This window comes from Branchiostoma belcheri, unplaced genomic scaffold, assembly GCF_001625305.1.
Source record: "Branchiostoma belcheri isolate BF01 breed outbred unplaced genomic scaffold, Haploidv18h27 scaffold102, whole genome shotgun sequence".
In the NCBI taxonomy this organism is placed as follows: domain Eukaryota; kingdom Metazoa; phylum Chordata; class Leptocardii; order Amphioxiformes; family Branchiostomatidae; genus Branchiostoma; species Branchiostoma belcheri.
Window position 1 is genome coordinate 288,731 of NW_017802403.1, and position 25,328 is coordinate 314,058.

Consider the following 25,328-nt stretch of genomic DNA (forward strand, 5'->3'; position numbering starts at 1 on the left):
TACACCGTTAAGTAGCTACAATTAAGTAATTAAGTAAATTCGGTTTCTTCTCGTTTCTTAGTAATGGAAAAAGGTAAGAACAGGTTTGCTTTAATATAGAAGGTTTGTCCAAGCTCATTAGAAATATAACTTTATCTGTACAGCTTAGATGTTAATTAATATAATCGTCTCAGCGCACCTTGCACGGCGGTACCACCTAACCTCTGGGGGCAGATCAGGGGTAACAAACACAAAAGGCACCGCGGATGATAACACTTGTACAATAAATCTTTCTTGGCAACCTGCGAGTTTTATACTTTTTTTTTCCAACGGAATATCATCGATCGAAGAAACATGGGAAAAAAAGAAGACACAGAACCTTGAAGGTTGGTAACGTTTCAATCTGAATGGATAAGATAAAACTGAAACATCATTTTGCAATGGTACACTTAAAGATTATTGAAAAGTTGCTCCTGAGCCTGAAAATGACCATTCTGCTTCATCTATCCCTATCATCTTCTTCCTTTTTGTTGAAGTATTACAATCAAATTGGTTCATGACTCAAGACAGGATTGACTAAGTCGACGATTGGTTTAACTCCAAAACATTACAAATTGTAATCGTCGATGCCAAATTGTACTGACATTGGATATAATCCTGCAGAAAAATATAGTCTGTGTCATTTTAATTGTACCTTAACTAAATATGAATGCATTTCTGCTTTTGTTGATTAACAGCACTGATGTAATATTTATTTAAAACAAAATAACGTTATCATGATGTAATAATCGCACACATGCAGGGTTTTATCCATGTGATTGTCCAGTCAGTTGTAAACCCCGTTAAGTTTTTAAATTTACGATATCATGTCTAAAGTTTTATAACGAAAAGCTGTAGATAATAATTTTTGTATTACAGACTTACTTTTACTTGATTAAAAAACGTATGTCCTTTTAGTCCTTTGTACACTGTATATGTATGTAACAATCTGTTTTACTGCAATTAAGTGTTTTAATATATCAGTTAAACCTCTGTGAATTTAGGTAATGCCAAGTCAAGACATAGACATAAACCTCTGTTAACATCAGTTAAATTGTACTGAAATCGTATAAAATCTTACAGAGAAATATGGTCTGTGTATTTTTTGTGCTTGATTAAATATTGATGCTTCTGATTAACAGTACTGTTATGATATGTATTGAATGAAAAATAGAAGTTATCATGATATAATAATCGCACACAGTTTAGTATCTATACAATAGTAAAACTGATTTGATTTTATGGATGACCTCCACGCGCGCAGCGGTTTCCAACGTTTAAACCAAAAAAAGAAGAAAAATCTGACCCGCTAAAAGTTTCCAGCATCTTGCCATGTTATCTACCAAGTTGTGAATGGTTTGTTTGCTACTGTATATCCCTAATGATAATTTTATGGTTCCCGGGGAGGAGCACTGTCACTTTTCTTGAATAGGTTTGTCCCGCCCCGGGGTGAGTGCCGGCAGAGGTGGGGTTGGGTGAAACAAAAAGTCCAGTGCAAAAAAAGAAACGCCGATGAAAAAGTCTAAAAACAAGCCAAAAATAAGAGATAGGGGAATTCTTTTTACACAACCAGTGAATCTTACCTCGCTGACGTTTTGGAGTCTGTCAGACACCTTCTTCAGAGCTTCTGACTGGAGTACTGCATCTCGGCGGCGAGAACACTATCCCAAACATGGCTTAGTTTGTACCCCCCCTCGTCCCGTCGTCCCGGTTCATTACAGGGGCTGACTTTCTGATCCAAACTGCCTCCTTGATCCAGCGGTTTCTTTTATTGTTTTCTCTGTCTATAACTTTCACCCCCTCCCAGTCAATTACGCAGTTGTTTCTAGCAATGTGATCTGTCACTGCTGATTTCTTTTCTTCTTTTTGTGCATGTCTTTTCTGTGATCTTGTGTACTTCACAGTGTCCATGTTGTCAGCTTCCTTCTTGTGTTCTTCTAATCTAGTCCCAAATGTGCGTCCCGTTTCCCCTATGTAAACTTCACTGCAGCTCTTGCACGGGATCTTGTATATGCAGTCCGTTTTTGCCGTGTCCTGTAGTCTATCTTTTGGGTGGACCAACAGACTCCTCAGTGTAGTTTTTGGCTTTACTACGGTGGAGATGTTGTGTTTTCTGAAGGGGCTCGGTGTCTGACAGACACCGAAACGTCAGCGAGGTGACATTCACTGGTTGTGTAAAAAGAATTCCCCTATCTCTTAAGTTTTACCAACCTGATGAAATTATTTTCGGAAGCCAAAAATAACCAAAACCACTTCTTCGAGAGTAAAAACACCAGTCTGCGAGGCGCATGGTGCTTTCTTTGGACTCGGCAAAGATTACGGCAATTGTCTTGACATAAAACGTGAAAGCATCCATATTTGGTTGTTCATGCCTTGAAATGCATAAAGATATGCCCAATTTCCCTTTTTCATAGGCATAGATAATTCAAGAAATTTGGCCTGAGAAAATGTGTTTCGTCGTTTTTCAAGATGACATGAATTAAAATTGAAATAATTAAAAAAAACACAGCCGGACTGCAGAGTTACACAAACTATATCTGTACTGACTTTCATAAATAATTGTTGCATTTTAAGTGATCACTGAGAAGTCCTACAAGCTGTTAAAGCCATTCTCAGCCCCCTAAGTGTCATTGCAACGTCGGGATGTTCGTCGTCCTCACCATGGTTACTCCGCCTCATCTCTAGTGACTGTTCTAGATACCTGACGGCCTTTCTGTAATCGGCAAGATAGCCACAGCTTGTAAACTTTACATGGCAATGTCAGGATGTGCAGTCTCCTCACCATGGATGCTCCGCATCATCTCTAGTGCCTGTTCAAAATACCTAAGGGCTTTTCTGGCATTGCCAAGAATGCCCCAGTTAATAGCCAAGTTGCTAAGCAACGCGGCGATGCCAGGATTCACAGTGTCCTCACCGTGGATACCCTGCAAAATCCGTAGTGACCGCTCATAATAGCCGATGACCTTTGCATAATCACCGAGGTCACTCCAGGCTTTAGCCAGGTTCATGAACTGACGATGTCAGGATGTTCAGTGCCCTCACCATATATATATGCACCCTTTCATCTTTAGTGACTGTTCAAAATACATGTAGCTGACGGCCTTAAATGCTTAGATTACGATGTTCAAAGGTTATGTGTTACAAGGCGTTTGGTTTACGGTAGCCAGCTGCCGCCGGGCCACGTGCCTGCAAAGTGTATGACGCTGAAGGGAGGTTCTACTGACAATACAGATAAAAATATTGAAGTCACCATGTTAATATTTAAAAATATTTTGTTGTTGTTTGTTTCAGATTCGCCGTAGACGACATGCTGAGGTCAGCACAAACCATTGTGCAGGAAATCATACTGAAAAACGTGGACAAGACTAGACTGCGCCGAATCCGGGGCTTCCCAGGATATCAAATCTGGTGAGTTTTTAGTAAAGGTTTATTGCAAGATCTTGTCTAAAGGTTGCTCTTGTCCAAATAGACACTAACGCTTATTGCTGTTAAACATGTTATTAAGTGTTATTACTTTTTGAGTTTTTGGATATATGTAGAAGTTGTTGTCAAATCTAACTCTCATTACCTCCGGGGGAGGAGACATCCTTCCGCGGAAGGGTTTTGTAAGAGATTTTGATTTTCATGTTAGCAGCTGTTTCTCGCGTTTGGATGGACGGATTCTTTTGAGACTATTGGGCTGCAGATAATGCACGTTGTTTTTTTTTGTATAGGTGTTTTCGGGCGTGAAAATGGTGCATTTTGGTGGCCCCAGAACACCCCTTTGAGCGTGAAAGTGGTCGCGACCGTTGACCTTTGGCGTGTATTAAGTATTGTCGGTCTCGTCCACGAAGGTGACCCCTCGTTCAGAGGGGTGTCCGGTCTCGATAAATTCTTTGTTTAAAACCGTAGTCCAGCGGCGAGCAACAATTGTTGTTGTAAACAACATACAAAAATATTCATTAAAAAGCCCGGAGGTATAAAATCTCAGATTTTACTTGTGTCTTTTTAGATGCGTATGGCCAACAGGAGACGAGAGGCTCTCCGTCCCAAATAAAGACTAATATGAGGAGTGCAGCAGGCAGTTCTGGGAGCTGGGGACTGGGAACTCACACGCGGATTTACACTGGGGAGAAACCGTGCAGATGTGAGGAGTGTATAAGGAGTTCACTACACTAATAAATATACAGTCTAAAAGGACACATGCAGACTCACACCGGGGAGAAACTGTACAGATGCGAGGAGTGTAATCGTGAGTTCAGTTATGCTGAGGCCACATTTCCAAACCGGGGCCCGGTGGGCTGTTTGTATATCAACTGCCAAATCTGAAGACACGCGCGGACTCACACGGGTAAAAAAAAAAAAAACAATACACTGAGGAGGTCAATGTCATGATTATCTTTTTGTAAGTGTACTTGTTTTTTTTTGTCTGAGTTGTCTGATGTCTCACTATGCAAATCAAAGCATGGTACCGTTTGCATGTCTGCTAATCAAGCACCATATAACCCACCAAGCCGGTTTTACCACTCAAATACTATATAAACGCGCAATTCCTTCATTATCGATTCTTGTCAAGTTGTATCTCCATCGCCTTGGAAGCATCTTGCAGTCGGTTGGAACGTCATCGCATCTCAATTAGTAAGTACTTCTAGTACCATGATGCCAAGTTGCAGTTAATGGTAGACTACATGTATCTATTGTTATGTTATGCAACGTACTGAACCTTTATCCGCCCACAAATTGAAGATAAAGTAGACTACATATCTATTGTTATGCAACTGAACTTTCAGCTGCCTGCAACGTAAACTTGAAAAAAAGTACTAGTACTAGACTACATATCTACTGACCGTTTCTGAAATTACATACAGCTACTTGAGTAACTCTTTCTGGCATATCTTATTCATTATCTAACCTTGACCGACGTACAGATGTGTATTGTTGTACAACTGATATTTCAGCTGCCAACACTAATAACAATAGCCTGGGTGCCGTCAGATTTGCAACAGAGCTCCCTGTGTTCGCCCCCTTTTTTGGCAAGGTTAACTCCTAGTAACTGTCCTTGTATATATTATTAAACAAAAGGCGCCCTCATAGCTTGGCCGACATGCACTTGGGCATGTTTTCGATGGCACGTCCATGCCCAATTCTATGACCAGATCCACCGTGTCTGGCGAGACCACACCGGCATTCGGTCGTGGTACGCTGGGAGGGGACACCAGCAACCAGGTTGTTGACCTCTGACATTGACACGGCGCCACTTATCGTCTTTTGGTCATACTATCGAGGATTCTAGCTTGGCCGGTTTGTAGTTGAGCACGGTTGAGAAGGAACGTGTGACACGTGGAAGAGATGCAAGTATGACATCCACCCAGATGGCGATTTGGCAACCTCAGTGTGAAGACAGCTTTGTCTAATCGCTCCCTATTAGTATGTAAATTGGGGGTATATGCATTCTCTTTTGTTTTGTGCTAAAAGGTGATCTTCTAAAATGGTCTAAGACTATATGCAAATTCATAAAACCAGCTGCATTGAACACAAACCGTCCCATCTAATGGGATGTTGTCAGTATGCAAAAATATGTTTCAACATGTATACTATTCTGAGATAATACGTTGAATTTTGTATTATTCTTGCAGGATCCGCTGTTTGACCAACATGGCAGCCGGAGATGAGTCCCAGCTGGGTAATCTGAAGAGCCACATGAGAACCCACACGGATGAGAAACCTCACAGATGCGAGGAGTGTGACAGCCAGTTCAGTGACCTCTGTAATCTGAAAATTCACAAATTACACACTCACAATAGTGAGAAACCATGCCGATGTGAGGAGTGTGGCATCGGGTTTAGTAGACTGTCAAATCTAAAGAGACACATGCGGACTCATACTGGTGAGAAACCGTATACTTGCGAGGGGTGCAGCAGGCAGTTTAGTCGGCTGTGTAGTCTTAAGAGACACATGCGGGCTCACACTGGTGAAAAACCGTACCAATGTGAGGAGTGCGGCAGCCAGTTTAGTCTTCTGTCTTATCTGAAGGGGCACATGCGGACTCACACGGGTCGAAATCAGTGTGAGGAGTGCGGCAGCGAGTTTAGTAATCTGTCAACTCTGAAGAGACACATTCGGACTCACACTGGTGAGAAACCGTACACTTGCGAGGAGTGCAGCAAGCAGTTTAGTCGGCTGTGTAGTCTTAAGAGGCACATGCAGAATCACACTGGTGAGAAAACGTACGGATGTGAGGAGTGCGGCATGCAATTCAGGAAGTTCCGTGATCTGAAAAGCCACATATTACGCACTCACACCAGTGAGAAACCATACCGATGTGAAGAGTGTAGTAAGGAGTTCAGTGAGCTCTGTAAACTGCAAAACCACATACGTACTCACACCGGTGAGAAACCTTACAGATGTGAGGAGTGCGGCAGCCAGTTTAGTCATCTGTCTCATCTAAAGGGGCACATACGGACTCACACTGGTGAGAAACCCTATCGGTGTGAGGAGTGCGGCAGCGAGTTTAGTGCACTGTCAAATATAAAGAGACACATTCGGACTCACACAGGTGAGAAACCGTACACTTGCGAGGAATGCAGCAAGCAGTTTAGTCGGCTGTGTAGTCTCAAGAGACACATACGTACTCACACTGGTGAAAAACCGTACGGATGTGAGGAGTGCGGCAGCCAGTTTAGTCACCTGTCTTGTCTGAAGGGGCACTTACGGACTCACACGTCAACATCCTAGCTCACCCAGTGAAACTACTAAAAGCCTACAAATGTCGGTTATATGAGCACAGCAAACGGCTCAGTATCAAATGCCACAAAACGTTTGTGGTGGTTTGAACAGTGAAAAAAAGATGGGAGGGGTTGTTTTAGATGTTTGACAGGGGCCTAACGATGTTATGCTGTTGAACATTTCGTTCCATATATATATATTCACTGTTTTCGACTTTATAGAAAATATGTAAAACAAAGATAACGTTATTGCAATCCCGATTGTTGCACGTTCCGTAGCATGTTGACTAGAAATAGTAGTGTGTGAAGTGGTGACTGTAAAGTGTTTAGACTATAGATGGTTGCATGGTTAGTCACCGTTCGCTTGATGTCAAGGCGTCATCGTCCGACCATTATTTCACTTTCCCAAGTGAAATAACGCCGTCTTTTTTCTGTTTTAATAACTGAAGTTTTGTTTTCCACTTTTTACACTATATATAGCTGTTTACGTAAATAAATTTAGTTAGTTAGTTGGTTTGTACTGTAAACTGGTTGCAGCATCAATGTTAGATATGAGTGCGTTAGAGTGTTGCTTGTAATATCCCGTAAGCTACAAGAGATTTGTAAACTTTCTGTCTCTTATAGTAGTAAGAACGAAGTCAGAGCTAGAGACGTAATGGGTTGTTGTCTTAATTCTTTACCAACATATCAACAACCAGTAGAAGTCATACTTCCACGGCGGTCGGTTATATGAATTATTTATAATCTGACTTTATTTGGCTAAGCAAGAACCTGGTCTGCTAAAATAAGGCTGGGGAGCGTTCCCTAATGAGTCGGGAGGGTCGGCTGGTGTTCGGCTAGTGTTTCTCTGTAATTCGAGATGATTAGGCACACGCTCTGGTAATGCTTAGGTCACATTTCCAAACCGGGGCCCAGCCGGGCTGTCTGTATGGACGAAAAATTAACAATACATATCAAGAGTATGTAGTTATAGTGGCCATGGTTATCATCGGAAAGGTTTCTGCGTTTTGTTGACTTTTGTTGACCGGGCCCCGGTTTGGAAATGTGACCTCAGCATTAGGAGGGATTCCTCTGTAGGTTTGCACACGCTCGTCTCCAAATTTGACCGCCGAACACGAGCCGAACACTGCTGACCTACTGGCGAACACGAGCCGACCACGCGCCGGACACGTGCTGAACACTAGCTAACCAATCCCGAACACTTCCGAATTTTTAAAAAACATTTTGAAACATTCGGCTGGCGCAGCCGAACCGTATCCGACCCAGCCAAACGCCAGGCGACCCACTCCTAACAATGATTGGCGAGTGTTCGGTTTGTATTCCTGTTCTAAAGAATAGAAGAATCTAGAATGGTAGGTTAAAGAATAAAGATCATTTCAAGTTTTCAAAGTCAGATGTGTTTGATTTCGAAAGTAGTAACAGTTATATGTAACGCTACACAGACACACACAACAGTACGATGTAAACATCAATTGACCACAATGTCCCGACATTCATTGCGGTAAATAAACTATGACGTAATGATGTGATAGGTCTATTCGGCTATTCACCAGTTTCCCATCCCCAGAATGCAATGCGAAAACAGGAGGCTAACCCTCATTTGCATAGGACAGGAAGGCATCGGAATGATCCTGTTGACGTTATTGCTTTTTCTGATGTTTCTTCTTCTTCTTCTTCTCCTCCTTCTCCTCCAGCCATTTTTTAAATGGATTCAGCTTCTTCATTTTAGGGCCCAAGGTCCTGAAATTTGGTATGGAGGTACAGTGGGCAAATACCCCTAGGCGTTTTTTAAATTATTGTGATACAGGCTTTTAGAATGGTTTTATTTGAGTTTTTTGGCTGTGTTATAGCAAATGTATTACTGTATTAGTGTGCCTTGTTTACCACGTTTGGGCATGAGTCATCACAATGGAATGCAGGGCATCAACCAATAGGCATGCAGCTTTCCTCTATTCTTCTTGCTGATTGGCTGTTGGGATTTAACTTGATTAACACCTGCTCAGAGCATTTCCACCTGCACAGAGCATTTCTTGCTGATTGGCTGTTGGGATTTAACTTGATTAACACCTGCACAGATCATTTCCATACTGACAGTATGTCTGTATTCAAGTGTTTTGGTAGGTATTTCAAGCTTTCCTGCTCCAGCATTGGAATGCGGGGCATGGACGTTTTTTTTTTAATTTTGAAAATCAACAGTTTGCATTATGCAATTAAAAATCCTAACCAATAAAGTAGGGAATAGCTATCCAACTGTTGTTTTAGTTGTATGTTACTTCATATTATAGTTATATCAATGTAAATCATTGTTTTCCCTTGTGTTTCTCATTCTTTCCCTGCCATGTCGTAAAATGTGGTGAACCCATCGCTGTATTTGCTCCAAAGCAAATATTGGCCTTTCTAGTTTTTCAGTGTGTTTTGAGGTGTTGTGGCAAATTATATTACTATAGGCCGAATGTGATAACAAATAGATAATGAATGTGTGGTTTGTAATTTTATAGTGGTAATGCTATATACCGATGCTGTCCGTTACAAACCATATGCTCCATGTTCAAAAGAGCAAAAAACTTCATTCTCTATTTGTTGTCAGATTTGGCCCATGGTGATTTAATTATTGTTGTTAAGCATAAAATGCCCCAGCACCTCAAAAGACCTGAAAAGCAAGCTGTTTAACGTCAAAAGGATCATTCCGATGCCTTAATGTCCTATGCAAATGAGGGTTACCCCCCTGTTTTCGCATTGCATTCTGGGGATGGGAAACTGGTGAATGTCTGACAGGGGATTGAGGAGGGGTATCAGGCTACCGGGGCTCCGCACGCGGCTTCCATGAAGCCAGCCTCAACGGTAAATCATTTGAAATGATAAGCAGTTTTACGGGGACTTTCTTGTCCAAATAAAATAAAATACGCACTGCATATACCTCAAATGTTGTTGACTTTGATGTGTGTGAAATCACTCTTAAGCCACGGTCCCAATTGGGAAAAGGGGCCCTGGCGGGTAGTTCCCGGGCTGTTTTTTACTACTTTCGGGCGGGATCCCGACGTGGCCCCGCGGGGCACCCTGCGGCTACCGGGCTATTTTTTGGCCCGTCGGGGCCCCGATAAGAATTTAATTCTGAGTTAAATTCTACCCGGGCCCCGCTGACAAAAAGACGCCGTGACCTCATCGTGAGAACACCGAGAGGTACCCCTCCGGTTGCCGGCATTCCACCGGGACACATTTCTTACGTCACAGACCAGATGAACAGAATAAAGGTGTGTACGTCGTAAACCCGGGTAAAATGTGTGACCTCACAGATCAAATGATCACAACAAATACGTGAATTCTGCATTACGTATAGGTCAATACAAGACGTCGTCAGAGAATCTGCTGGGTACCTGACGGGTGACTGCCGGAGACCGACCAAATTTTAAAAAAAATGCTACTGAAGGAAACTTTTAATTGTGACCACGACAGCCGATGCCCGCTCGACTCCTGAACCCGACCGGGGCCAGCCGGGGCTACATCCTCGACGGGCACCGGCGTAATTGGGACCTTAGCTTTACGCGCGTCGAATGCTCATTCGAATAAATCGATGTTAATTTAGCAAAGAACTGAATTTAAACAGACCCCATTATATTACACATATCCAATAAAAATGACAGCATAGATGTACTGTCCCCAAATCGGTTTATATTTGTGAAAAGGTGGATTTTTTTTACTGTTAGACGGTACCCATGAAAAAAGGTCTTGAAGTCGCGGCTTTACAGAAAAAGACCGCGGGTGACCCCAAATCGAACGAGCGTTAGGTTCAAATTACGTCATATCGAACATGAATCGGTTCGAAAAAAAGGTTGGGACATTTGGGCCCAAATTTGGCCACCGTGAGAGCAGATTGAGTTAGTAATATTTTGTAATTTTTTTACCTTAGGCCATGTTGATTTGATTATATGGATGACATCCGCGCGCGCATGAATTTTCGGCCGTTTCCAAAATTTTCAACCATACTGTAAATCGTACAAAACAGTTGCAAAATGAGCAAAAATATACCATAAGTTACAAAAAAAACTATACCAATGTCGTAGAATAGCCAAAAATCAAACGAAAAAAGACGAAATTGTAAAGAAATGAACTTGAAGACTAGATTATTCGCCAAACCATATTCTGTGCCATTTGCTCAACCCTCATGACCACGTAGATTTCATAATGAAAATAACTTTTTTTTTTTGCAAAACTTTTTTTTTATTCGCATGCACGCGCGCATCAGTTTTGGGGCTCCCGGAGGATGTCATCCATATAATCAAATCAACATGGCCCTACAGAAGTGAAAGGTAAACATCATATCCATCTACGGCTCTGTTGCTAATTTGAATGGTCTGCGTGGGACAACAGTTCTGTGTTCTGTCGTGTCATTGTTACGTACGTGTGCAACATTAATATAGTGAAATTGACATGGTCGCGACGTCAGTGTCAATAGTTGATTATCAAAGTCCCTGAACGAGTGCCATCTGTCTCACAGACAAAATTAGCTCAGAATGATACGGATAGAAATCTGTGTCTCCACGACTCTCATCTAGATTCAAAAATTATTCTTTTATCCTTTTCACAAGATGTACAAAGAAGGAATTCCTTAGAGTAATCCGCAATCTTCTGGCAGCTAGATTGACAAGTATTGTGGGCGTTAAAACAAGACGGACAAAAAGCAAGTAACGGTTAACATTTTTATACATTGTATATTGAATTTTTGGTAAACAAGCTGGTGGCTAGAAGATTGCGGTATAAGTTGGAAAATAAATCATTTTTGTTTTGTACAGTGCATTGCTCCGCTACTTGAGTTTCGGACTTAGATCTTCCATAAAAATACATTGTATATTTAACACAGTACACCAAAACACTCTTTTCCTGTTCTTGGTAGCTAGGTCCTTGATAATAGTAAGAACTGCAACCGTTACAATGACTGTTCCTGCACGGTATGGATTGTTAAATATAACATCTGTACTCGTGAACAATTGTAACGAAATATTACACAATAAAACGCTGTCACTCAAACCTTTCAGAAACAACTTTTGAAAATAAATTTTCTGATAGAAATGTCAGGTAGAGTTAAGATTAAATTCTGTGATTCTTTAAGTAGCTTAGAATATTCATTTTGTTTCTTGGCAGACAACAGCCTCGGGCTTGAACTGCGAGTGCCCACAACCCAATACTAGTTGACTACATTTTCATAATAAATTGTAATTAAGATATACATCTGAAACTGTGTGATGTTACAATGTTGGGTTCTTTGGTGACTTTTACATCTACATAGTTTTGGCTGTACGGCAGCTAGCACTTCGCTATGTGATAAATTTCCCACTTTCAGAGATCGAATAATAGCTCAAAACTGATCCTGCATTGTCTGATCATGTTTATTGGCCATTTCTGAAGACGATTCATCTTTTGTTTGTGTTTTTACATCTGCATACATAGGGTCTGGCTGTAAGGCAGCACGCACCGTTCGTTACGGGACAGATTTGCAACTGTGGGACTTTCACTTTATTTATTTAACCATAAATTAAATCTCGGGTCATTCGACCTGCTTTTCAGGTATTTTAAAGGATATTGAGCGTTAGCCTGTGATTGGCCCTGCCCTATATTATTATGACACTTGCCATTACAGTAGCTGTGGTGTTTGTGTTCGATTCAGTGAATCTGAGACTGGCCTTCTCCTGTCTTTAGAAAATTGTTTTCAAAATCTCCATACCGGTAATAATGATCACTGACCTTGAGACTGAGACTGACCTTGCTCTGTCTGCTCCTGACCGCTGGTCATTACAGTAGCTGTTTTGTACACAGAATTTATCTGCGAGACAGTCTGCCCTGTGCCATAAGATACATTTCTAGCATCGAGGGATTCAGTGATGGCCTGATACTGACCCCGCCCTGTCTGACCATCACCACTGGTCATTACGGTTTCTGTTTGATACACAGAATTTAGCTGCGAGGCAGTCGGCCCTGTGCCATAAGATACATTTCTAGCATCGAGGGATTCAGTGATGGCCTGATACTGACCCTGCCCTGTCTGAACATCACCACTGGCCATTACAGTAGCTATTGTGTTTGTGATGGTCTGAGACTGGGTCACAATTTTGTATACAGAATTCTGCTGTGAGGCAGTCTGCCCTGTGCCATAAGAAAGATTTCTAACATCCAATGATTCAGTCACGGCCTGGGACTGGCCCTGTCCTGTCGGATCATTACTATTGGCTATCTCTGTAGATGCGTCGTCCTTTGGTGGTGATTTAACATCTAAATACATAGGCTGTAAAGCAGCTAGCACTTCGTCATGTGATAAATTTCCCACTTTCAGAGATTGAATATTAGCTTGAGACTGACCCTGCCCTGTCTGATCATTTCCACTGATCAGCTTAGTATCTGTGGTCTTTGTGTTGGATTCAGTGTTAGCCTGAGACTGACCCTGTTCTGTCTTGACATGAAGTTTGTCAATATCTTCATACTGGTGATCATTATCACTGGTCATTACAGTAGCTTTGGGGGTTATGTTGGATTCAGTGTTAGCCTGAGAGTCACCCTGCCCTCTCTGATTATGGCCACTGACCATTACAGAAACTGCTGTGTTTGTGTTGCTCCCAACAACACCGGGATTCAGCCCTACTGGAGGACTCCTGGTCCTCTTTTTGTACCAAATTACAGCCAAGAAGGTCCCAATAAGGACAATACCGGCAACTGAACCACAAGCTGAGCCAATGAGAACAGGTAGAGGGGAACTGCGAGCAGATTCTGGTTTGTTTGAAGTGATTGCAAGGTGCGAAGCTAGTGTTGCTCTTGTTTTGCCTGCAGGATCTGACATTTGGGCAGCATTGAACTTGAAGTACCAGTGATAGTGAGAGTTGTGTGAGATCAATTGAATATCAGCTATCCGTGATGTTGTGGTCGCCTGAAGGGAACTGGGAGCAGATTCTGGCATCTCTGAAGTGATTGAAACGGGCGAAGTTAGTGTTGCTCCTGATTTACTTGTTTTTCTGCAGGATTTGCTGTTGATTCAGCAGTGGTTTTAAAGACCGATGGGCTAGTATTGCTTTCTGTGTTACCAACTGAAGATGTTGACACTGCAGCTGAACTGTTTTGAACAGTGACAGGTGATACGCTTGGCTCTTCACATATCAAATCTTCAGGATCGACATTTTCAAGCTTGTGTCCAAGAAGTTTGGCGGGTTGGGCACAAATTATCTGGTTCTTTAATGCATGAATTAGCATGACAGGAGCCATCCTACAGTCACACTGCCAGGGGTTCCATCCAAGTTGTATTTCGATATTAGATTGGGACAAGCAGAAAACTGACGGGGGAATGGCCGTCATCTTGTTGTTCTGAAGTTTCAAATTAAATGAAAGTGGCAGATTTTTAAATGCACCAGAATGGATGGTACTTATCTGGTTGTTGCACAGCCACAACTCTTGTAGCTCGGGTAGATTTGCAAATGCACCAGAATGGATGGTAGTTATCTGGTTGTTGTACAGCCACAAGATTGTTAGCTGGGGCAGATTTGCAAATATACCAGAATGGATGGTAGTTATCTGGTTGTCGTTCAGATACAACTCTTGTAGTTGGGGCAGATTTGCAAATGCACCAAAAGGGATGGTATTTATCTGGTTGTATTTCAGATTCAACCTATGTAGCTTGGACAGATTTGCAAATATACCAGAAGGGAAGGTAGCTATCTGGTTGCTGTGCAGGTACAATCCTTGTAGCTGGGGAAGATTGGCAAATGCACCAGAATTGATGGTAGTTATCTGGTTTTTGTCCAGGGCCAAGTCTTGCAGCTGGGGCATATTTGAAAATGAACCAGTATCGATGGTAGTTATCTGGTTGTTATTCAGGAACAACGCTTGCAGCTCGGGCAGATTTGCAAATGTACCAAAAGGGAAGATAGCGATCTGGTTGAAGCTGAGAGACAACCTTTTTAGCTCGGGCAGATTAGCAAATGTACCAGAAGGGATGGTAGTTATCTGGTTGTTGTTCAGGTACAACTTTTGTAGCTGGGTAAGATTAGCAAGTGTACCAGAAGGGATTGTAGTTATCTGGTTATTATTCAGCATCAGCAGTACTAGATTGGGCAGATTTGCAAATGTATCAGAAGGGATGGTAGTAATCTGGTTGTTATTCAGGAACAACTGAAACAAATTCTTATACCGTAATAGCTCAGACTTCTTTACAGTTTTGATAGAATTATATTTTAACTGTAACGCAGAGATGGATACTGGGAGGTTCTGAGGGATGCTGGTGAGGTCTAGGTTGTTGCAGTTGCACAATGATGATGATGTACAGCTGCAGCCAGCCTGTGGCATGTTGGGCTCCTTCAGGATGATGAGAAGGAAAATCAGCACGTGTCGCAGCTTTCTGTCCATGGTGTCCTGCCACCTAAACAGAACGGCAAGCTCCTCAGTAAGGCTACTCCAACTTTATGTTGGACCACGAATTTTTAAGAAAAAAAAAACTAACTATATGTGTAGGATTGAGAGAATGACAAGATACCTTTGGGGTTAGGCTAGGGTTGTTGAATTAGAATCTGAAGGTTCTGGGTTCAAATCCCAGCAAGGATATCCACCTATTTATAATTTATAATTATATACATATATCATCATTAGAGTACAGCGTATTTTAGATTTGTCGCTGGGACCTGTGTTGACGATAACTTCCGGTAATGAAAAATTCGCATCCCCGTCACATAAAATATTCTGACAGCCGCTGCCGAATCTACAGAAAACAGCCCTTAAAGTACCCGGCGGAGCCAGTTGTTATTGTATGTACCTGTTAATTGTCTGAGACTTGCTGCTTGAATATGAATAGTGTGTACTCCTGCTTATGGCCCTGTTTGGACCTCCTAGACAAGGAAATCAGCAGAAGAGTAGAAAATTGTACTATTCTCTTCGAAAGGTAAGGAATTCTTTTTCTGAAATGTCATTAAGATATAGCCATCATAGGATCTCCCAAAAAAGAGTAACTAAATTGTAAACATAAATTTTCTTACAAAAAGTTTTTATTTCTGAAAAAAAAGTGGCCATTATAGGACTGAGTTTCTTGGTTACGTGCACTCTACTGAATAATGCAATTGTAAAAAATCTCCTGGCAAGTATAGACAATTAAGATGTGTTGCCGTGTTCATTTTGGAAAGCCATTTTGTGATGGCAAAATGGTCGTAACATCAAGCCTAAAAAGCAGTTTAAACAGACTGTGGCTTAGCAAAGTCATGATGGTGTATCTGTAGTTCCTGATTTGAGCGCAAATTTTGCCAATGATGCCACGTCTCCAAAATACAATATGAATATAAATATGAATAAAACAATATAAATAAAACAATCATGGCACAGCGCCCCTGTTACCCCTGTTAGAACTAACATTTTCCCAAGCAGATATTAAGATGGAAATTATTGAATATTTTCTGACGTGCTGACTTTTCTGACAGCTAACTATCTGATTGTCTTCATTAAAAACAGCAAACCTTCCCCCGTCATATCTCTTTAGAGAATCAAAATCTGATTACCAGCATTACCTATAGGCGTGGGCCAGTGGCAAACTGCCTACAAGGCATTTTACCTGAATTGTTTATCTGTTTATCCACTTGCAGACACATACCTTTCAAGTTGGTCAGAATAGCTTCAGTTGACACTTTTTTGACAAACTCGGGCACAGGTTGCTGTTGTTCTAGCAGGGTGTGTCTGCTTCCTTCTGTAGCTGATCTGCAATGGCGTGTGACAAACAACCCTGGATCGGTCTTACGTAAATGGTGGAGTTAATTGTCTGAAGCTGGCTATTTGAATATCATTAAAATCTATGATTACGATGAAAATTCTCATCGTGATGCAGGTCCAGAGATGTTTATTTACTTGTTTTCGTCACCAGTTACGTATTACCAAGCCGCTACTTTTAAAATGTATCAGATTGGTAACTTGTATATTTGAAAGTTTCTGCATTAAAGCATGGAAATTATATAATGTGCTCTGCTAGAAGGTTTTCAAACTTAGATTGTCCATACTTAACACCGGAAGGCAGAACATTCACTCCCTATTGCTAGCTTAGTAATCGGTGTTTAGTAACAATAATATCAGCAACCCTGCTGGCAATAATGGTACAGACCTGTTGACAGGCAACACAGCTGATATTCATGGCAGCTAATTTTTACTAATAATGCCACGTCACCATATAAAACTATTATGGCGCAACACCTCTCTTGCCTTTCTTAAAACTTACCTTTCTTTTCCCAAGCAGATATTGAGAGGGAAATTTTCTGATTTTTAGAATTTTTCTGACAGCTATCAACAATTGTCGTCAGTCCAAAATAACGTTATCATTTACCGTCACTGATTGCCAGCCTAACCTATGGGCGTGGGCCAGTGGCAAACTGCCTACAGGGCTTTTTACCTTTATCCTCCCGCATATACATACCTTTCAAGTTGGTCAGAATAATTCTAGTTACACTTTTTCTTGACAGGAACTTGGGCGCAGGTTGCTGTTGTTCTTGTAGGGTGTATCAGCCTCCTTCTGCATAGAGCTGATCCGCAATGCAGTGTGATAAACAACCAAGGATCGGTCTTACGTAAATGGTGGAGTTAATTGTCTGAAGCTGGCTATTTGAATAACATTTATGATGAAAATTCAAATCATGCGCCGGTCTCATGTTGCATATTCACTTGTTTTCGTCATACCAGCATGATACCTTAGAAAAACATACTGGTATCAGATTTTGTAAGATTTGATTGCGTCAGACTGTAGTATTTCAAATTCTTTAATGACTTTTTTTTATCTTGGATAAGACTGTATGTGTGTTTGTCTGTCCGTTCAGCAAGATAACTCTAGAATGCATAAATGGATTAGTTTTCTATGTGGTATTCTGTGAGAAAAAATTGAAAATGGTTACATTTTCGTCTACCTGGCGGTTTTCCATGGCACTGCAGCTGACCTTTTACATGTACAACAGACTGATTTTGAAATGCATCTTTTTGTGTATCATTAAATATCTTAACAATCTTTTACTGAGAGAAGGGGGCAGTCCGAGTGCAAGTATTGCTTTAGATTAAAACTATTGGCTGAAGAAGTTCTGTTTTTGTTTAAATCTATATTTGCAGGGGCTCTGGGAGTGTCACTGAAGGAATCACAAACAAGAATATGCAAAGTTCTGTTGTATTTATTAATGAATAACATGAATCAACGAATGAACATTATTATATTTATGCCCTTACAGGCTAAGTACAGGTCATGGTGATTGAGTTCTATGGATAATAAGAGGTGATACAGCTCATGGTGTCTTACTACATGAGATTCCAACATTATAATAGAAGAACAACAATCCCAAAAATCATCAGTGTTGATGCCTCTTAAAATGACACCAATAGTTTAGACTTTCTACAATACTTTGCTATGCTATTAGAGTTCCGAACTTAGATCATCTATAATTATACATTGTACACTTTACCCAGAACAACAAAACACTCTTTCCATGTTCTTGGTAGGGCAATCAATCATAGAATCAAAGTTGGAACAAGTATTAAAGTTAAACCTTGAAAAATACAACGGTGATATCATCAATAAAAGGTTACAGATTCTTATATAGTTATTACCACAATTGTCACAATACTACAAATTCAAAATGACAAAATGACAAAACACTCTTTCCCTGTTCTTGGTAAGGCAATCAATCATAGAATCAAAGTTGGAACAGGTATTCAAGTTAAACATTGCAAAATACAACCATTACACCGGCAATAATAAAAAATACACATTCTGAAATAGGTATTACCACAATTGTTACAAAACTACAATTTCAAAATGAAAAACTACAACTTATTTTGAATCAGACTCAGCGTTGATGCCTTTAAAATGAAACTTTACATCTTTATACTTTCTGCAGTACATTGCTCTGCTACTAGAGTTCCAGACCAGATGATATTAAACATAAGCCTAAGAGTGGCCCTGCCCTGTCTGATCATGACCACTGGCCATTTTTTTACATGTTGGGTTCTTAGGTGGTGTTATGGAATCTAAATACATAGGATTTGGCTGTAAGGCAGCTAGCACTTCGTTCCGTGACAGATTTTCAACTGTGGGGGATTGAGCGTTAGCCTTAGACTGACCCTGCCCTGCCTTGTCATGACCACTGGCCACTACAGTAGCTGTGGTGTTTGTGTTGAATTCAGTGTTGGTCTGAGACTGACCCTGTCTTCTGTGGTCATGGCCATTGGTCATTGCAGTAGCTTTTTTGTACAGAGAATTTAGCTGCGAGTCAGTCGGTCCTGGGCCATATGATTTCTAGCATCCAAGGATCCAGTGTTGGTCTAGGACTGACCCTGCCCTGTCTGATCATGACCACTGGTCATTACGACAGCTGTGGTGTTTGTGTTGGCTTTGATTAGGGCTGATACTGGTCCTGTCCTGTCCGGCCATGGCCACTAGTCATTGCAGTACGATGATATGTAATATGATGTGTAAGACCCACACAACTGTGAACTTAGACTGCAATTTCACACAGGGATTCAACATTGCTGTCATGGCCCACATGGCCTCATGCATTCAGTTAAGTTCAGTTTAATTCAAGTAGCTGACATGTACACAGAAATGGTGAAATTTGCTGAAAATTACAAAGATGATATACATGCAATAAAGATCAAAGAGCTCTCTACATTAAGAATGCGGTTAAAAGCAATCAACACAAAATACACAAGACCATATACGGCACATTGTTTTGCATAATTCATACAATATATCTTATGTGGTGTCAGTGGTGAAGAAATATTTCTCATAACTAAGACTAGTCCTTACAGAACGAAAAAAAGGTATGTCCAGATTACTTTTTTGATTACAATACGAGAAAAAAAAAAGAAAAAGTACGTCCAGACTGCATTTCTGATTGCAATATTAGAAACTAAAAAAGTGTGTTTAGACTGATTTTCCGATTACAGTACGGCAAAAAATCTTGTGTTCAGATTACGTTTTTTATTAAAATGTGAGAAATTCAAAAGGTTTGCTCAGAGTACTTTTCTGCGTACCACATGGGGAAAAAGTGTGCCCAGATTCCTATTCTGAGTTGATTACAAGCCGAGTGTCTAGCCTCCTTTTCAGGCGTTTCGATTGGTTATTTCACGTGTAGATCGCACGCATTAGAACCTGTGCCGCCAACCCTAGTATACTATCCGTACGTTTGGTAAAAAAACTACCCCCCCCCCCAAAAAAAAAGACCGATCGGAATGCCTGAAAAGTCGTTGCCATAGAAACGACTCTTGTTGCGGTATTAATATCATAAATAACATTCTCAACATTTCTACAGTCTTTTAAGCATCGGTTTTACAGTCTTAAGCTGAATTTTCATATCACTTTTGAATTTGGCATGTCTTGTGCCGATCTTGTGCCCTTGGGAAAGGCACTTAACACGACTTTCCTTACTTCGCTCAGATGAAAATGAGAACCGTCCTGTCATGTATTTGTCCCCTGTGTTGGTGGCGGCATTGATATAAGTTGAAGAAACTTGAGTGTGCCGTCACTACGTCTGGTGATTACAAGTTGGAATAAAAGAAAATAAATGTGTACTTAAATCACAGGGAAGCAAGAATAATATTTGGCCGGTTATAACCTGAAATCAAACGAGCGTAGAATGTTTTTGTTTGCTACATTTATCAGAGAATTCAAAATATACCAGACAATATTCATGGAGATTATTTTGCATAATTCATTCAATATAAGCAAAATACATACAGTCTCAAGCAACATATTACGCCAGGTAATACTATGCACAGTCTGAAGCAAATACATATTGCACTTCAATTTACCGGCTACTGCGTAAATATTACTTGCTTTTATTATTATGCTTTTGCTGCAAATCAGAAAGTACAAAAAATACCGTGTCGATTGCTAACATTTTCCTTTCACGATACAAATACCATTTCGTACATGGCTATAAAAAAAAGAAAACTATAATTAGGACTCCTAGAATCCTCCTTACACTACTTACAGACTTAAGTCACTGGCAAACCTTCATTTCATTTCATTTCATTACAGCTCTTATAGTCAACAATAGTGGCGTCGTGTGGTGTAGTGGTACTGGACTATGAAACGGGGAGACCCGGATTCGATTCCGGGTCGTACCCGAACAAGTCCGAACATGCGCCCCGACGTTGTACCCTTGGGAAAGGTACTTTACACGACTTTCCTCACTTCACTCAGGTTCGGCTAGGGACGTCCCTCGGATAGGACGTTAAATGGAGGTCCCGTGTTTGGGAGAGCCACACCCCACGCACGTTAAAGAACCCACCACACTTATCGAAAAGAGTAGGGGACCTTCCCGGTGTGAGTGGTTCAAACCTTACAGTCTGGTCTCGGGGTTGACATCTTTGAAAAGATGATAGTCACCTGTTATGTCAATCCTTCCTCAAATGTGGTAAATCTTCATAAATAAATAAATACACGTACACAACAGACAAATTGGGGTTTGATAAGTTGGCAACTAGACATACCAAAGTACATGTCTTTTTACATTTTTGCACGAGTTCCAATTTCCCTACGGCAGCACTCTGTTGCGGTGTTTGGTTCGTCCATCCGATTGGTACGAGGTAAAGTCAGTCTGTGTTTGTCCCTTCGCTTTTCAGTACCATGAGCTCTACTGTAGTACTGTTACAATAATGTCTAAATGCCGTGATGTTCCGTTCAGTCATTGGTAACAAGTAAGCTCGAGTTTGTGCTTGTTCTTCCACAAGTGTTCGGACACTGTACATGTAACAGTACTGTATATAAACAACGCTTAGTTCTTCCATTGTTACACCTTGGCGGTGCAATGCCCAAGGAATTGCTGTTTAGTGGGTATTAAACCGGCACCTACGATCTCCCAATGATGTACACCAATCTCTTAGCAGATCTTTTGATGGCTAAAAATACAGTATCAAATTAGTCAGGCGGTATCCATTTTCCGGACAGTTACCATTTTGCCACCATCGGCGGACCAAATTAAACCCTTGTCAACTTTACTAAACTCTTGGGCGGCAAAATGGTAACTGTCTGGCAAATGGATACACGGCCTGGCCAATTTGATACTGTTTTACCCCTACCGAAAGATCTGCTTGGAGATAAGATTTCTACGGCGTGCATTTTGATTGCACAGTTCGACCATGTCATGGCCTTCTCAGCTTTACTTCAATCGGATTGTGCATGGCGGTTGTACATGTGGGATGTTGTTTGCAAAGGCATGTCCGTATAAGCTCTACTGTTAGCTGAGTGTTCATTCGTCGGCGGAGTACACAGGCTACGTACATCATGAGCTACGTGACGTTCATTATACATGCGATGGGATGTTGTTTGCAGAGGCAAGTCCGTATAAGCACTACTGTTTGCTGAGTCTCCATACGAAGTCGGTGCATAAAGGCTACATGGTTCATGAGCTACATCATGACGTTTATACATGCGGGATGTGGTCTGCGAAGGCCTGTCTGTATAAGCAATTCCGTTTGCTGAGTCTGCATCAGTTGGCGGTGCATACAGGCCACACGGTGCAGCTGTTGTAGATGGAGGCCCGCTAGTACTGTGGTCGTGCTCAGATTCCGTTGTGTGCTGATCACCATCTGGAACAGCTAGACCCTCGTGATCGAAACCTCCAGTAGGCTGAATGCTGCTTTGGGGCACTGGTGGAAAGATTTGTTGCAGAGGGATGGAGGGACGTCCCACGTTGACTTCTTGACAACGATTGCACCCCATCTTGCTCCTTTTCTTCATCAGTAGTCGAAAGAAACATGAAATGAACAACAAAGCCAACAAGCATTCAAACGCGACGATGGAGACGTAAACAGGAATCGGAAGTTCTTGGTCCTTGGAGACTTTGGGACTAGGTGAAGACTTTTTGATGCCGGTCTGTGTAGCTTGTGTTGGTACGGTTGCAGAGCTGTATTTGTTGTGGGATATTTTTGTGGTGCTGGGGTGCGAAGCATTGGTGAAGGCATCCGTCTTCACTGACACGGTAGCAGTAGTAGAAGTAGCTTTTCTGGTAAGGTGTAATGGGTTTAGTTTATCGTTGCTAATAGACGTGTCCATCCCATGGCCTTGCAGTGTGCATTGAGCTTCTGCTGTAGTTATAGCTCTTGTCGTATCCATTTCTGTAGTTGCAGCTCTTGTCATAGACATTCGACGTTCACATTCTGCAAGGTAGGTAGAGACGTTTGCTGACGAAAGCTGGCTCGTTTTGTCCGGGCTCTTGCAGTAGAGATCTTCGCGTCTTCGACCGGAGACGAAGTAGCAGACTGAACATGACGAACAGCGGGTGTTGACCTGTCCCCTGTCCATGCAGGTTTCAACGGGCAGGCCGCCCGTGTAGAGACAGTCACAAGGAGCTGGGTTCCATCTAAAGAATGCTGTGGTGACGTGTGGCCACCCTACATCGTACAAAGAACAGGACACGATCTTGTTGTTGGAAAGATATACCTGCCTCAGCTTTGGGAGATGGTCGATTACGGTGCTCAGCTGTACATACTGCAGCCGGTTACGACGGAGGTAGAGAACCCCCAGAGCAGGCAGATTACAGAGAGTTTCCCAGACTATAGTCTCGATTGAGTTGTCGCTGAGATCCAGGGAATACAGCTGGGGGAGGTACGGCAGTGAAGTCACGGTTCTGATGGCGTTGTACAAAAGGTCCGCCCGATCGGCGTTCGGCGGTATGTCGTGAGGGAACGTGGTGAGACCCTGGTACTTACAGTCTACGGTTGTGCTAAGGAAAGGCACCTTTCGCTTTCTGATTTTGCACCCGGCCGGCAGGCAGTGACTACCCCCTGGCCAAAGATATGTCAACGCAATAAGTAAAAGTAACGTACCTACTTTCATGTTTACGGAGCGTTCATACACATCCGCCACAGGCTGCCGTCGTGAGGGTATCAAGCAAGTTGGGGCACAACCAACCACTGTCAAAGATCTAAGACTGCCTTTACGATAAAAGACTGCTGGACTCTGTGCAACAACTGTACAAAGACACCAAGAATACCGCCAGTGATCAAAGAAAGGCCGTGCAACAATGTGGCTAGACTCTGTGTGTCCTACATCTAGTGTGGAGATGAGTCTGTACCTCGTGATGATTATAGGAAAAAATCGATATCGTCTTCTGTCCACAAGGTCTTCAGGGCCAGAATGCACGTCATCCAATCATGTACAAGCACCGAACCAATGACTCATTAACACTCACAAACTTTCTAATACGAGCTCAGAAAAGAACAGGAAATAATAATGACTTCAAACGATTGCAGGCCATCTTGTACTTCATCTGAAATCAGAGTATACAGAATACAGACCTGATTGTAAAAGTTTAGAGTTTATGGAATTTATTCATGCCATTTTTTGGCAAGGCTATACCTCTGTATACATGTATGATGATCTCACGTAGACGGATTGACATCATTCCACTTCCACTTTTATATAGTTCTTATGAAAACTAAAATTTAAACATCTCAATCCTTGGCTGATAAATCTGGTATTCGGAGGCATGGCTTCTTCTCGAAGCCGATACTTGGTACATTGTACTCAGTAGTTAGTGCATTGACCCTTTTGCCTACATAAGAGGACAACTTTTGTCCAACACAAATTAAGATGTATATATAGACAGACTCCTCAGCTTATACCATGTAATAATGCATGAAATCACCACACCAAGGAACCAGACAATACAAAATCCTCGAGCTAGCCTCGGTAAGATTGGTTTTGTGATTTTAACAGAGAGAGGGTCATTTTTGTTTTTTAGTTGTGAGCTGTTTTTGCCTTGCTGCGAGGATTTCCCTTTTTTACACCATAGAACCTTTCTTCATTAAGAATAATATCTTGGGCCCTTGTCGTTTTAAGAAGGATATATTGTTCAAATTACCGAATTGTACTCATTTTATGGGTGACAATCAGACAAGAGCCACTGTCACAAGCCCCTGCCATACACTCACGAATTCGGCCTCCAGAATACTACCCCCCCTCCCAACCATGGTTATTATTAAGAGTAGGTCGGCACAGAGTCGGCTGGGTCGACGACCGGTGTTCGACAAATCCGTCTACTGTTCGGCTACACCAGCCGATCGTTTCAAAAAATCTAAACAATTCGTGGGTCAGTCGGGAGGTTTGATCATGATTGGGTGCGTTGTTGGCTGTAAGCATCTGGGAGTAAGTCAGCACTAATGTTTAGGGCGTGTTGAGGGACTCAAATTTGACTCAAATTTAACTGGAATTCGTTTCGATTTGTATATAAAAGTAATATTTAGGAGCGTGACATGGGTTTATCTGTTCGTCCAGACATTTTTGTAATGTGTGCGTGGGAAAGATGGACAGGCCGAATGATAGGAAATCAAAGGTCTCAGAAGCTGGCATTCAGGAATATCAGAATTGCATAATCTGGACTCATGTAACTGTCTCTACCAAACTACTTTGCAGGTTGAAAAGATAGTAGAAATCGGCGTAAAAAGGAATGTAAGTGGCCAGGGGTGTTAGCTGACCTTAGAGGGTCCATTTTGCTTTTTTATTGCAGGCAAATTCAGCCCTCTATGGCCGGCTAATTCCCCTGGCCAGTTAAATCCTTTAAAAGGGCCTGGTCGAGACTAGTCCGATCGATCAAGTAACACTCCAAGACTCCAACA

General features: G+C 41.7%; 3 protein-coding genes across 3 annotated transcripts; 1 reads left to right on the forward strand and 2 right to left on the reverse strand.

Moving 5' to 3' along the window:
- Positions 1 to 2,907: 2,907 nt before the first annotated feature.
- LOC109474446 (gastrula zinc finger protein XlCGF28.1-like) lies at positions 2,908 to 7,404 on the forward strand. The gene is made up of 3 exons (XM_019774743.1): positions 2,908 to 2,933; positions 3,310 to 3,426; positions 5,634 to 7,404. The coding sequence occupies exons 1-3, from the start codon at positions 2,908 to 2,910 to the stop codon at positions 6,730 to 6,732; spliced, it is 1,242 nt and encodes a 413-aa protein (XP_019630302.1). The 3' UTR covers positions 6,733 to 7,404.
- A 5,049-nt stretch (positions 7,405 to 12,453) lies between these two features.
- LOC109474457 lies at positions 12,454 to 13,665 on the reverse strand. The gene is made up of 2 exons (XM_019774753.1): positions 12,771 to 13,665; positions 12,454 to 12,518 (listed from the first exon to the last, which is right to left on the reverse strand). The coding sequence occupies exons 1-2, from the start codon at positions 13,663 to 13,665 to the stop codon at positions 12,454 to 12,456; spliced, it is 960 nt and encodes a 319-aa protein (XP_019630312.1).
- Positions 13,666 to 15,510: 1,845 nt separating this feature from the next.
- LOC109474468 lies at positions 15,511 to 23,547 on the reverse strand. Its single transcript, XM_019774763.1, has 2 exons — positions 22,139 to 23,547; positions 15,511 to 15,580 (listed from the first exon to the last, which is right to left on the reverse strand). Exons 1-2 carry the CDS (start codon positions 23,545 to 23,547, stop codon positions 15,511 to 15,513), a joined length of 1,479 nt encoding a protein of 492 aa, XP_019630322.1.
- Positions 23,548 to 25,328: the final 1,781 nt, after the last annotated feature.

What these genes read in the sequence shown, in the direction of transcription:
- LOC109474446 (XM_019774743.1), top strand. Translation starts at nt 2,908, where the DNA reads ATGCCAGGATTCACAGTGTCCTCACC. An exon ending in GGATTCACAGTGTCCTCACC is followed by an intron (nt 2,934 to 3,309) that starts GTGGATACCCTG and finishes TGTTTGTTTCAG; the next exon opens with ATTCGCCGTAGACGACATGC. An exon ending in TTCCCAGGATATCAAATCTG is followed by an intron (nt 3,427 to 5,633) that starts GTGAGTTTTTAG and finishes TTATTCTTGCAG; the next exon opens with GATCCGCTGTTTGACCAACA.
- LOC109474468 (XM_019774763.1), bottom strand. Translation starts at nt 23,547, where the DNA reads ATGAAAGTAGGTACGTTACTTTTACTTATTGCGTTGACATATCTTTGG. An exon ending in TCGCAGACCACATCCCGCAT is followed by an intron (nt 15,581 to 22,138) that starts GTATAAACGTCA and finishes TTCCTTGTCTAG; the next exon opens with GAGGTCCAAACAGGGCCATA.
- LOC109474457 (XM_019774753.1), bottom strand. Translation starts at nt 13,665, where the DNA reads ATGCCAGAATCTGCTCCCAGTTCCCTTCAGGCGACCACAACATCACGG. An exon ending in AGCTACTGTAATGGCCAGTG is followed by an intron (nt 12,519 to 12,770) that starts GTGATGTTCAGA and finishes TGTACAAAACAG; the next exon opens with CTACTGTAATGACCAGCGGT.